The sequence below is a fragment of the Eschrichtius robustus genome, chromosome 3 (genome assembly GCF_028021215.1).
Source record: "Eschrichtius robustus isolate mEscRob2 chromosome 3, mEscRob2.pri, whole genome shotgun sequence".
NCBI classification, from domain to species: Eukaryota; Metazoa; Chordata; class Mammalia; order Artiodactyla; family Eschrichtiidae; genus Eschrichtius; species Eschrichtius robustus.
This window is the reverse complement of record NC_090826.1, coordinates 13,530,441-13,543,411: the sequence shown is the minus strand read 5'-3', so window position 1 is coordinate 13,543,411 and position 12,971 is coordinate 13,530,441. Positions and strand designations below refer to the sequence as shown.

At 58.7% G+C, this 12,971-nt stretch overlaps 1 protein-coding gene across 9 annotated transcripts in view; it reads right to left on the bottom strand.

Annotated features, from left to right (window-relative positions):
- Positions 1-12,971, bottom strand: part of ARHGEF10L (Rho guanine nucleotide exchange factor 10 like) — a 143,324-nt gene that overhangs the window by 18,499 nt on the left and 111,854 nt on the right. For all 9 annotated transcript variants that reach the window (XM_068539016.1, XM_068539017.1, XM_068539015.1 and 6 more), the window contains one exon: positions 9,339-9,487. In XM_068539016.1, the coding sequence (XP_068395117.1) occupies positions 9,339-9,487 (149 nt within the window). The remainder of the gene's footprint in view (positions 1-9,338; positions 9,488-12,971) is intronic.

Below are 12,971 nucleotides of genomic sequence, written 5' to 3'. Positions count from 1 at the left end.
CTGGGGAGCTGTGGCAGCCGTGTGAGAGATCAGGTGACTGTCCAGAGCGGGTGGGAGCTGGGGATGGGGCCAGGGGATAACAGAGAGGGGGGATTGATTACAGGCTTGACCCAGGCCCTCAGGTCCCAGCAGGGTGCTGTCAGCACTCTCAGATCACAGACAAGGACCTATATGACATTAATATACTCGACCTATTTCCCTCTCTCTCACGTGCACGCACCCACGTGCACTCACATGCACACGTGCTCGTGAGCACAGGCACTGGAGTCAGAAGCACCCTGAGATCTGGGCTCCACCACCTACTGCGGGGTCCCTGGGATCCTGAGCAGGTCCTGCAGTCACCATAAAACAGCGGCTGACACCTGCCCGCCATGCTGACTCCTCACCAGGCAGAGCCCTGGGAGTTTTACGTACATCACGCTGCTTAGTCCTGAGGTAGGTTCTGTAATTATCCCCATTTTATAGGTGGGGAAACTGAGGCAATAGGTGGTGGAGCTGGGGGTCAAAACCAACCAACCTGGCTCCCAAGCCCACACTGACCATCAGCCGAGTCCGCTCAGACCACAGCAGGGGCAGCCGGCAATGCGTCTCGAGGTTCCCACCGGGCAGACCCTCCCCCAGCCCAGCGGCCAGGCTTGCGAAGGCCATGACATAACCACCACATGCACCCTAAGCACCGGGCACTGGCCTAAACCTCTCCCGGTGTGACCCCTCCCGCCGGCGCTCCCAGCCACCACTGTATTAAGGCCCAGCCCAAGGCCTGGCATTCCGTGGGTCCGTCCGTGGCTCTCTGTGTCTTTGCCAAATCCCAGGGGATTGGACAACTGCTCCTATGGTGTCCCCATCCCTAATCCTGCAGCAGGCTCAGAGGGGAGAGTAACCATGGTGGAGGGGGGTGGACACGGAAGAGTTACGTGGAGGGGAGGACAGACTGACAGCCAGAGATGCTGGGGGACAGGGGCTCAGAAGACAGAGGACTGCCCACTCCCCACACCCCACCCCCAGTGCCATCGTCTGCCCCTGCCCCATCTCCAGTCCCAGTCTGTTCTCTCTCCAACATCCCCTCTCATCTGCCTTCCCTCTACCGTCTCCCTTTTCTCCTCCATGGTTTCACAGAACCTGTTCCCTGAGCCAACAGCTTCAAACAATTTTTTCTTTAACCGTGAAATCCTTTCATCAACCTCAATCTTCCAGGACCGGGGGAAACCAAACGTCAGAGACAAGAAAGCCCTGCGCTCTTCTTGGTGAGGAGAGAGGAAGCCTGGAGCCCAGCCCCTTAACCACCCAAGTCCCACAGGACGTCCCTTGAGATATGTCCCCACAACCCCCAGACCCCAGAGCAGAGGCGGCAACCACGGCCCTGGACCACTTCTGACCCATCGGTGCCCCCCCTGGGAAGGGAGCTCCACGGGATCCCCAAATCCACCCCCCACATTCTATCCTTCATAAGCTTCCTGAAAGGAAGTCCTTCTGAACATCTAACCTCAATTCTTCATGCTACTAGAAAACACTTGCACTCCTTTGGAACTTGTTACTTTCCTCCTGGGAAGTCTCCACAACCTTTAGAAAATCGATTTCTCGAGTTTCACCTGCCAACTTTTAATTAAAGAAAGAAAAACAGGATGACAACGATAACAATGACACACACACTGAAAAAAATTAAGAGAAAACTGCTGAACCGAGATGACTCCGTGGAGTATCATGACTCCTGATCCGCAAGCTTGGGTGACCTGAACACCAGGGCTCTGGGCCTTGGAGGCTCCCTGGACACCCGAGGACTTGGTGCATCTTTCCACGCTCACACCAATTTGCATACCATTACCCAAGAATCCCTGCGCCTGGATTTCGCTTTTGCAAATTCCCACCTGTTTCGTGTCATAAATAAGATAGGAGACAGAAAACTAATACAGCCCAGTGATGCATTATTCATGCCGCGTCACACTGTTATGATAGATTTACAACAGCTAACACATGCAAACTAAGTTTGGGCACTAAACGTGAAAATTAAGGCTGTGGAGGGCGGGTGTACGTAGGGACGGGCAGGGGGAAATCTGGGGTCTGTTGGTGTCCAGGAAACCAGAGAAGTTTCTTCTCTGGCGTGCTTAATGACAAAAAGCATGAGTTCCGGTATCAGAAGCCAGCACCCAGGCGCCGGGGTGGTGGCAGGGGGCGGAGCAGTCGGGGCAGACGATGCTGGAACCCCTACAAGGCGGACTAGTGACAGCACGCGCTTGGGGAAGCACCTTCCGTGCTCAGCACCGAGCTCCGGAGCTGGTCAGCTCTTCTGCCCGCCCTGGCCACATGCCCCTGGCACACTTAGATCCACCACAGACGGAGCCCACTTCCCTGATGGAAACGTCCTCTGTCTCCACAACCCTTCACTGAGCACCCACGATACATCAGCCTGGTCTCGGCACCAGGGATGTGGTGGGAGCGCATCAGGCGCGGTCCTGCCCTACAGGGCCTCGATCTGGCGAATCTGATAGTCGTGGCAAGTGCTATGGAGGAGAAGGGCCCAGTGCCGGTGCTGTGACCCAGTGCACATGGATGAGGGGCCAGACAGGCTTCTCCAGGGTGGGGCGCCGGGGCCCAGTGAGAAACAGCTGCCCCAATTAACCCTCACAACAGCCCTGTGGAGTGGGAACCAGGCCCACAGCCCAAACCGGACGTATCTTGCCCTGTGTTCCGGCACTTTCCAGGCAGGGCTGGGGGAGCCTTGGCCCCAGGCCTGTGTTTCTGCAATCACACCCAGGAGGTTCTGGGAAGAAAGGGGGTTGCCTTGGAAATGCCTCAAGGCTGGCGCAGGGGCAAGTCAGAGGTGGGACCTGGGCCCTCGTGTGACACAGCCGTCCTACCCGCATCTGTCCCACCTGCCAAGTCCCTCTGCCCAGCGGTGATGGCTGCTATCGAGCAGGACCCACCCCCCAGCCTCAAGACCCTCTGACCAGCCCTTTCCCCAGATTCCTTCCCGCCTCTGTTCTGGTGTAGCCTCCTGGCCTGCTTCCTCCAAGGCACTTCTCCATCTGGCACCAGTGCCCCAAACCTCCTCCCGCCCAGATTTTCAAACATGTAAGGCAGCAGCCAGCCCCCCTCTCAACCCACCCAACAGAGGAGGGGGTCCCTGCACGCTCCCACCAGCACTGGCTGAGAAGCTGGTGCAGCGCCCGGCCCTGGGATGCGCTGGTGAACAAAACAGACCAGGCCCCGTTTTCATCTGTTTACGGCCGGGTGGGCGCAGAGGGACAACAACAGTCCTGGAGACAATTTCAGACAGTGACCAACACTCTGATGACAATAAAGCCACTGACGTGTCAAGACCCTGACTGGGGGCGGAGGTGACTCTGATGGAGCCGCCAGGGCAGACCCCACTGAGGATGTGCCAGCTGAGCCGAGACTGGGGGATGAGAAGGAGCCGCCCGAGGGACATTCTGTGGGCCCAGTGTCCCTGCTCCAGGCAGGGGAACAGCAGAGGCAAAGGCCTAGTGGTGGGAAGAAGCCTGGCATGTCCAGAGGCCAACGGAGGGGCCAGCGTGGCTGGGGAGCAGAGGTCACAGACCACAAGTCAAGGGCCTGCTTTCTAGTCGGCATCCCCACCTGCACAATGGACCCAGCTGACCCCCGCAGCGACGCGAGGACCCAGTCGCATAAAGCACACTCGTAGCCCAGCCCCTTCTCCAGCACCCCTCCCTGTCGCTACTGCCACCCTCCCCTGAGCCGGGGTGACGGAGATCCCAGCACACGCTGTGTTGGGGAGCAGCCTTGCCCCGGTGCCCTGACCAGGCCGACCCAGCAGAGCGCACCCCACAAGCCGAAGGCCTCCTGTCGGCCTGTCTCTAACTCATTTTTTTTTAAATTAAGATGCAGCAGGTCATCCCACAGCCGACTTCCCCTCCAGCGATCAGTTAAAATGAACTCCAGACAACTGGATTAGACTTTGAAGGTGGCGATCCAGATAATGAACATGGACGATGCGGTGTTGACACAGGCCGTGGTGAGCTACATTATTATTTAACAGGCCTCGCTGCTGCCTCAGCTGGGATCAAGGAGCTGAATAAGCAGTTGGTGGGCAAGCATCAAGCCCAGAGACAGAATGCGGCACCGGCTCCGCAGGACGGGCTCAGCAAGGTCAGGGGCTGCCGGCAAAGGCCAAGTGGGCCTAATGGAGGCGGCAGCTCAGAGGCTCCTGCCGGGGAGCCGCCCACCCCCATCCCACACAGCACGGGGCTGGCTCTGCTCGGGCCTGGCTCTCGGTGCCCTCTCTGCTCAGGGCATCCTCCCTGCCTCCTCTCCCCCTTCAGCATCACAGCTGACTCACCTGCCCCGCCCAGCTCAGGGGTCCTGACCTCCGAGAATCTCCCCTGTCCTGTCCCTCCTCCCCGTGTCTGGAACCCCTCGCGCTGCCCCCAGGCCCCACCCCACAGGTTTCCTCCCACTTGGCTGGCACTGACCGTCCTGGGTCTGCTCCCCATACTGGACTCCGAGCTCCTGAAGAGCTAAGAGCAGGTCTCACTTGTGCCCACCCCCCTCAACTCCCTGCACAAAAGGCCTGCAAATCAGGACACCTTCCGTCTGTCCACCGCGACTATTTACTATTTACTTAGAGTACCTGCTACGTGAGCTACGTGAGCCAGACGGACATGGGGAAATGAACAGGGTGCAATCCTTGGCCCAGAAGATGTGTTGGTGGAAAAAGCAGGCACTTAAACAATAACACTGCCCGAGAGTTACATAGGACAGGACAGAAACTGCAGGGGGACAATGCAGCTCAAAGGGGACCGAGCCTCTGCCCACCCAGGCAGCCAACATGGCGGTTAAGATGCCTCAGTTCAGGGGCTTCCCTGGTGGTGCAGTGGTTGAGAATCCGTCTGCCAATGCAGGGGACACGGGCTCAATCCCTGGTCCGGGAAGATCCCACATGCCGTGGAGCAACTGAGCCTGTGAGCCACAACTACTGAGCCCGCATGCCGCAACTACTGAAGCCCGTGTGCCTAGAGCCCGTGCTCCACAACGAGAGAAGCCACCGCGATGAGAAGTCCATGCACTGCAATGAAGAGTAGCCCCTGCTCACCGCAACTAGAGAAAGCCTGCGTGCAGCAACGAAGACCCAACACAGTCTAAATAAATAAATAAATAGTATTAAAAAAAAAAAAGATGCCTCAGTTCAGAACTCAGTCGGAGGCCTGAGTTCAGATCCCAACTCTGCCTCCTTCTGGCTGTGTGACTTTGGGCGAGTCACTTAACCTCTCTGGGACTCTTATTTCCTCATCTGTAAAGTGAAATAATAATAGTACCCATCTCACAGGGTGGTTTGAGGATTAAATGAGCTAATACATGTAGAGCACTTAACCTCATGCCTGGTCCGCACTACACACTCAATACATGTTGGTTATTATTACTTCCTGGGGGGTGGGAGAAACAAGGGCAAGGTCCTTAGAGTTGACACAATCCCTGGATGAACACTCAATGTCTTTGCATTTGGGCCAGAGCCACGCGACCACACTTCGGCTGACAGGACACTCCTGGGCCCCTGGCGTGGCGCCCTAAGCAGCTCTGAGGCACTCCAGTCCCCACAGGGGGTCTCAGCCCTGGGGGAGAGTCTAGCACGTCGCTGCCACTAAGCAGTGCCCCTCGTCTGAGCTGAGGCATGCTACCGCTGCAGGACGTGCGCTGAGCCCTCGGCACCCCTTCAGGACCACAGCTGCCTGGACAGCAGCCCAGTCTACAGGCCGCTCCTCGGGTCGTCTGGCCACCAAGCCGAGCGTGGAGCTGCCGGCCGGGTCCGGCGATCATTAGCAGCAGCCAGCCAGAGCAGTTCCCAGAGCCCCGGCACAGAGATGGGCCGGCTTCCTCTTTCCCAAGCAGCAGCAAAGCGAGGTTTTATTACATATGCATGGCGATCGCCTCGTTACTGTGCAAAGGATTGTGTGTACTGAAGGCGAGCCACCCGCATCGCGCCACGCACAAACTTTCCAATTTCCCCGGCTGCGGATGGTGGGGTGGGGGGGGGCGGTGCCTGGGCTCCCTCCCGCCCTGCTGCAGAGCCTCCTCCACCACCCCTTCCTCCATCCCGGCTGCCTCCACCCAGTGCCCTCCCGAAGCCCTCCAGGTATGCAGAGCAGGGCAAAGGTCATATTGATCCCCTTCTTAAGGGCAGCTGGTCCAGAACTAATCTTAAATCATCACAGCCTCAGGCTGGAGCCTCGTGGCCGATTGGCCTGAAGGACAGTGGGGCTGGAGTTGAGCTGCAGGGCCTGGGTGGGACTGCACGGCAGCTGGTGAGGGTCGAAAGCGGGTGAGGGCCTGGCCTGGGCCCCATCCTTCCCTTCATCCGTCTGTCTCAAGCTCCTAGAACAGCTGTCAGCAGAAGGAAGCCTTCCAGCCAGCGAAGCAAGGGGACGGCAGGCCTGCAATGCGGACACACACCCCACACCCACCAACACCTGCGACTCTAAAGGAGCAGCTTGATTTTCCAAACAAACCACGTATATGACAATAAGGACTTAAGTTAGGCAAACAATTACCACAATAACCGATGCTCATCCAACACTTAGTATGTGCCAGGCACTGTGTGAAACAGCCCTTTATATAAACCCTCCCATTGAGTCCTCTTGTAACTCTACACAGTACTGCTGTCATCCCATTTTACAGATGAAGTGACTGAGGCCCAGGAAGGCCCAGTGCCTTGTCCAAGAGTGCACAGCCTGGCGGGGCAAGGATCTCCCCAATCTGAAGCAGGCTGCCGGCAAATCAGTCGCCTCCAAGGGAGTGGGGTGCCCAGCAGACCCGAGGTGGGCATGGCCGGGACAGGGACAGGGCCTCTGTCTTTGATGATGCCTCCCAATTCCTCCCCCTCCGGAAAGTTTCGTAGCCCTGGGAGGGGCCGCCTGGGGGCCCAGCTTTCACCAGCTCTTCAGGCCCTGCTGCCCACACTGCCTGCCCCAACAACCAGCAGCCACTTTGCTCCCACAGGCCTGTGGTTTCAGGGTCCTACGGCCTCTGGATCCTTCCTTAGAAGATTCTTCCTTGAAAACAACTCTTAGCTCACATCCTGCCTCCCACTTTCCTCAGCTGCCTTCTCCCTCTCCTGTCCCATTTCCCCTGCTGGCAGCACTGAGAACGTCTGCTGGCCAACAGGGAGCTCTGAAAGCCTGCCCCTTCCCATCTCGTCCGCACTCCGCTTTTGGCTTCTTCATGTTTCTGGGCTCACTTTTCCCATATGGGAACAGAGGGCAGGCTGTGTCTCCCCCATCAGACTAGAGGCCCCCAGGGCAGAGCTGTGTCTCCCCTATCAGACAGGAGGCCCCCCCCAAGGGCAGCGCTGAATCTCCCCCATTAGAATGGAGGTCCCCAAAAGTAGGGCTGGGTCTCCCCCATCAGACTGGAGGCCACCCAAGGACAGGTTGGATCTCCCCAATCAGACTAGAGGTCCCCAAGGGCAGAGCTGTGTCTCCCCATCAGACTGGAGGCCCCCTAAGGGCAGGGCTGGGTCTCCCCCATCAGACTGGAGATCCCCAGGGACAGGGCTGGGTCTCCCCCATCAGACTGGAGGCCCTCCAAGGGCAGGGCTGGGCCCTGTTCCCTCTCACCGCTGCCCTAAGCTGGGCCCCAGGGCTCTGCTGCTGGCTGAGTCAGAGCCTGCGCAGGCTGCCAGCCGAGAAAGCTGGGAGGGTACTGGGCCTGGCATGGGGACAATGCAGGGATGCTTGGGCAGGGGCTGCAGGGGGACGTCATCCTTTTTCCTGACAAATGTCTTGAGACCCAGGTCAGTTGGGGACCTCAAAAGCCCCGGGGAGCCACCTCCCCCTGCTCACCTTCCTCGCAGAAGGCCGAGAAGGTGAGAGGCCCCTGAGGGAAGTGACAGGGCAGGGTCCGGGGCAGCAGGGAAGCCCCCAAAAGAGAACCAGGGGCTGGGAAGGGAGTCTGTGGCCGCAGCTGCTCAGGGCTCCCCGTCCCTACTCCAGCTCTGCCTGGGGGAAAGAGCACCAAGAAATCCAGAAGCTGGAGTGGGGGAGGCAGCAGTGCCCTTCCTGCTGGCGCCTCCCTGGCCCCTCCCAGAGCCCACCCCCTCTGGCCAGGCCCAGCCCCACCAGTGAGGTCAAAGGTCCTGGTCCTGTTCAAGCAGCCCCTCAAGGGTGGCAGCTCCGGCGTCACCTTTAGCCCCCAGCCCTCTTCTCCTCAAAGGTTGATTATAGTTCAAAACCCAAATCCTCTGATTCTGCCCACGGCGCTGCCTCTCACCCCACCTCCCTTTCCAGCACCCAGAAGAGCCGCTAATCAAATATCTCCTGGCACTGGCACTGACCAAGCATTATCTCACTCAGCGGCGAAAGGACCGCAGGGAAAGGATGCTTGTTCCCCTTTTACAGATGGGAAAACCTGTGTTCACAGACGGGGCCCCCCAAGGCCCCAGCAGGTGAGTGGGGGAACCGGAAGGCAGAGCCAGGCGTGCACAGCTCCGAACGCTGCACCTCATGCTTCAACAAAGATGGGAAAGTTAGCGCCGGGACCCTGAGGTTCAATCCCGGGTCTCAGAGCTCACCCACAGCTCCCTGGGCCTCAGTTTCTCCATCTGCCAAACCAGGACAGTGTCATCCGGGACCCGGCCCCAATCCCCTGGGATCTTACAGTCGCCTGGCTGCTGAGTAGCTGATGTATGGCTGTACGAGAGAGGACAGAGCGGGCGAGAGAAGACGTGGAGGCACGCGGGGGCCTGTCTGTTCTGACCCCAAGCCCACACCCACAGCTCCCCTCTGGGCCTGGTGGCCGCTCATTTCAAGTTGATAATCCAAACAAATCAAATAACGGCAAACATCACCAAAATACCATTCAGGGAGCCACGCGGGGATGGGAAGAAGCCCCTGGGCCAGGCCCTCATCCCAGGGCTGAGGATCCAGCAGTGCTGGTGACGGGACAAGGCAGGACCCAGCAGGCTCCACGTCCACACTGTCTAAAGAGCCCAGCGCCCAGGATGGCTGCGTCCACACTGGCCATCCCCTCAGCACAGCTGGGTCCTGGGTACCAGTGGGGGCGCAGGGACCCCAGCTCCACCTCCACAGGGAGCAGTAAACACAACGGAGGACCTGGATCACTGCCCAGTGGGCTGGGGATCCCTCCCCTCGCAGCAGCCCCCAGGGTGCGTGGCGGGGCAGAGGGCGGGGCCCCGTGGGGATCCTGGCCCCCTCTTGCTGCCCAGCCAACTCTGATGATCCCTGAGACGCGGCTGGGAGCCGAGAGCGGTGCCAGGTAGAATGCGAGAAGGTGTGCGAGGGTGTGCCCGGAGATGACCCCCCCCCCCCCCGCAAGGCCTGGATCCACGAGACACAAGGCAGGGCCGGTACCTGAGTCTGCAAGCTGGTGGCATCCAGGACAGTGACCCGGGGCCCACAGCTGGCCCACATGGCGTCCTCCAGGCTCAGCAGGGTGCGGACGGGCCCAGGTCCCACAGTCAGGCACACGGGCGGGCTCTCCAGGTCCCAGGGGACGCCGCCTGGAGGGAAAGGAAGGAAGCAGGTCAGCAGCAGGGGGTGGGGGATGGCAAACGGGTCAGAGGCCCAGGGCTCCTCAACCCTCGGGAACCACGGGCCACAGCGGTGGGCCAAGCCTGGCTCCGTGACAGCTTTTGGCCCCTTTCTCTGCCCCTCCCCCTTCCCCAGTGGCATGGCGACTGTTCCCATCTGCCTCTGTTTATGCTCCACCCGCTCTGGGGGCTGTACTCCCCACTTCTCCCTCCCTCCCTTCCTCTCTCCCTTTCCCTCTCTTCTGTGCATTCATTTCACACACACCTAGTAAGCACCTACTCCATGCCAGGCCCCGTACTGGGTGCTGTGAAGACAGAAATAAATCAGACACAGACCCTGCCCTCAAGAAAATCTCTGCTGGATGGAGAAAACAAAGGGTTAAACAGCAGTTACCATACAAAGTGCCAAGCCCAAGTGGCCAGGCGTGCACAGAGGGCCTTGACAGCTGTTAAGATGGAAGGAACCAACTCTGCACAGGAGAAATCCGGGGAGGCTTTCCCAAAGAGGCAGCATCCACAGAGCCCTGCCAAGAAGGTGGCACATGGTGGGGAGTGTCCTGGCCCTGGTTCTGCTAGCAGCTAACTAAGGACCTTGAGTGCACCTCTCTACTTCTCAACGCCTCAGTCTTCCCATCTGTAAAATGGGGAGGGTGCTGTGAATAAGACTCTCTCTGAGGACTTTCCTGACACCGTAACTTATTGAAAATGAGTCTTGCCTTCTCACACATCTTCTCGCCTACTCCAAGGCACTCTGTCACCTCTACCAAGATCTCTGATGACCTTCCTCCTCCAGAGATGCCACCACCCCAGGTATGGAAGGAGGAAGTCCTGAGAGGCCATCAGTCCCCAGCCCACCATCCCTGAAGACAGGCAGATGAAGGGACCTGGCCAAGCACTGAACGAGGCTCTCCCCCACCACCCTCAGGGATGCTCGGCTCACCCAAGAACATGCCAAGGATCTTCCCTGGCATGAGAGCAGTGTCCACTGAGACTGGTTTTTCTCTGAAGCTACACCCGATGCCACACAGAACCCCAGAGGCTGTCCTGTCTGCCAGGGTGCCAGATGGGACAGGAGGGTTGAACAGGAAGTGGGGCGCACCTCTGAGATACCGTCAGCAGTGGAAGGCAGGACAGAGCCTGCCGCTGGCTTGTCAGTGCCCGGCTACTCCCATCCCCCCTCCACAGCGTCCCTGGAAGGGGTGCAAAGCAGCCCCGGCACAGGCCCTCCCACTGAGCCAGCTGCTGGGTGGCGCGATGGAGCACAGCTGTCTGCAGAGCTGGAGGGGTGTGGCAGGAGGAGCCCATGGAAGACAGACCAGATTCCCCCACCAGCACCCTCCCTTCCCCTTCCTGTCAAGCGGGTTCTCCTCTCCCCTTCAGCCCTACTTAAACTTGGCAGACTCCCAGCTCAGCTAAGAGTTGGAAAATACACCTCCCAGCCCCCGCCCAACCAACACACATCCAGTTCTTTCCAGCCCATGAATAGGAGCATGTGGGAAGCTGCGGCCTCTCAACCTCTGCATTAACTTGGATGGGTGACGGTAACATCACCTCTCTGAACCTTAGTTTCCTCACCTGTAAAGTGGGCAAGATAACCGTGCCTACACCTCGCCGGATGTTGGAGGGATCAAATTAAATGTGTAGAATGTTCAGCACAGGGTGGGCACCCAGTGAGGAGCGTTGACAGCTGTTGCCACATTCTGTTACACGTGGGCACGCCAGGCACTCTTTTCATGAATTATTTCATTACCTCCCACCAGCCTATGTGGAAGATTCTATTCTTATCCCTGTGTTACAACTGAGAAAACTGAGACCCAGAGTTCAGAGAACTAGTCCGAATCACACCGCTCAACGGGACCCGCTGCTCATTAGCTCTGGCTGTTGGCTGTCTTTTGACACAACACGAGAGCCCGCGGAAGGGCACTGACTGATGCGACGGCAGACACCCAGGGAGCCAGAGCTTGCACAGAACCACGCAAGGAGGGTGGGCCAAGCAGGGTTGGAACTCGGCTAACTCTGGTCCTGGCCTCCTTCCCCAGTCCCTGCTGCCCTCTCAGGTTCCAAGGGTTTCCAAAGATCTCTGGGGAGAGTGACCATGACGCAGCCAGGCCTCCACAAGGGACGCTGACCCCCATCAGGACACCAGAGCCACAAAAATACAAGGCTTTGCGCGCCCTCCAGCGGCCAGAGGTGAGTAGTGTTTGCGGCCAGAAGCTGGAGCTCCCGCCACTAAGGCTAAGGTGGGGGCTGAGACCCCTGCCAGGAAGGAAGCAGCTGGGATACTGGAACCACACCCCAAAAACGGAAATGCGAGCTCTGCCCCGTGGGCAGTGATGACCACCAGAGCCCGTGCACCCTCTACTCTGTACCTTCCTGGAATAGCACGGCTGCCTGGGGTAGGGGGTAGGGTCTGATACCCTTGAGGGTCACATGTGCACTGACCACTCCTCCACTTGCTGGGTGTCTCCTGAGAGTCCTGACTCCAGGATAGAATGATTAACTGATGAAATTTAATAATACCGATATCATTATATCAAAAAGGATACAGGACAGGAGTCCCTGATTCGAAGGCCCATGGTGGGACCCTGAACAAGAGGTTTCTCCTTGCTGGGACTCAGTTTTCCAATCTGTACCCCAAGGGGACAGAACTCTGACCTCTAAGGTTCTTCCCAGCCTCCACAGGCCACAAGTCTAAGACTTTAAACGTACTCACTGTGAGCTCTGGGCAGGGCTAGAACCCTACCCACCCCAAGCCTGCTGGGGGATCCATCCCTCCACCTGCTCCCTGCCCACCAGTGGCTCTAGGTACACATGCTCCAGAACACACACGCGCACCTACAAATTCACACCCGCCCCCTGCATGACAGCCCATTCGTGAGAGCTGGGCCCGGCATCAGCTCTCACGCCAGATGAACGGAGATGAAGCCCCTGTCTCAGCAAAAAGCACCTTCAAGAGGCGGGAGTCCCTCCTCCCCCAGGCTGCAGGGGACAAAGCCCAGCCGGTGTCCTTGGGGGGTCCAGATCGAGCCGGAGCCAGAAGTTAGGACACAGAGTGCAAGTTGTTGAGATCGAGGGGGGCCCAAAGGGCAGCCGGTACCCCGGAAGTAATAACAACAGTAACAATGATGATGGTGGAAAGGTAACAGGCATGAGTCTCTGTGCCCAGGCTCCGTTCTGGGCACTTGTGTGACTGACTGCACCTGGCCTTCACAACCACCCGCTGCGGTGGGGCTGAATTCATACCCATTTTACAGGTGAGGAAACTGAGGCTCCAAGAGGAGCAGCAGCAACAGGCCCGCTCTCTCACAGCAGGGACCCAATCCCGACAGCCTGACCACGCCCCAGACCATCACTCACCCATTCCATCGTCCGGTTCCTCCGGGGGGTGACCCTGGCCCACGTCCCCAGCATCTAACCAGGGACATTCCCACACCCCGACCCAGGCCTGGTCACG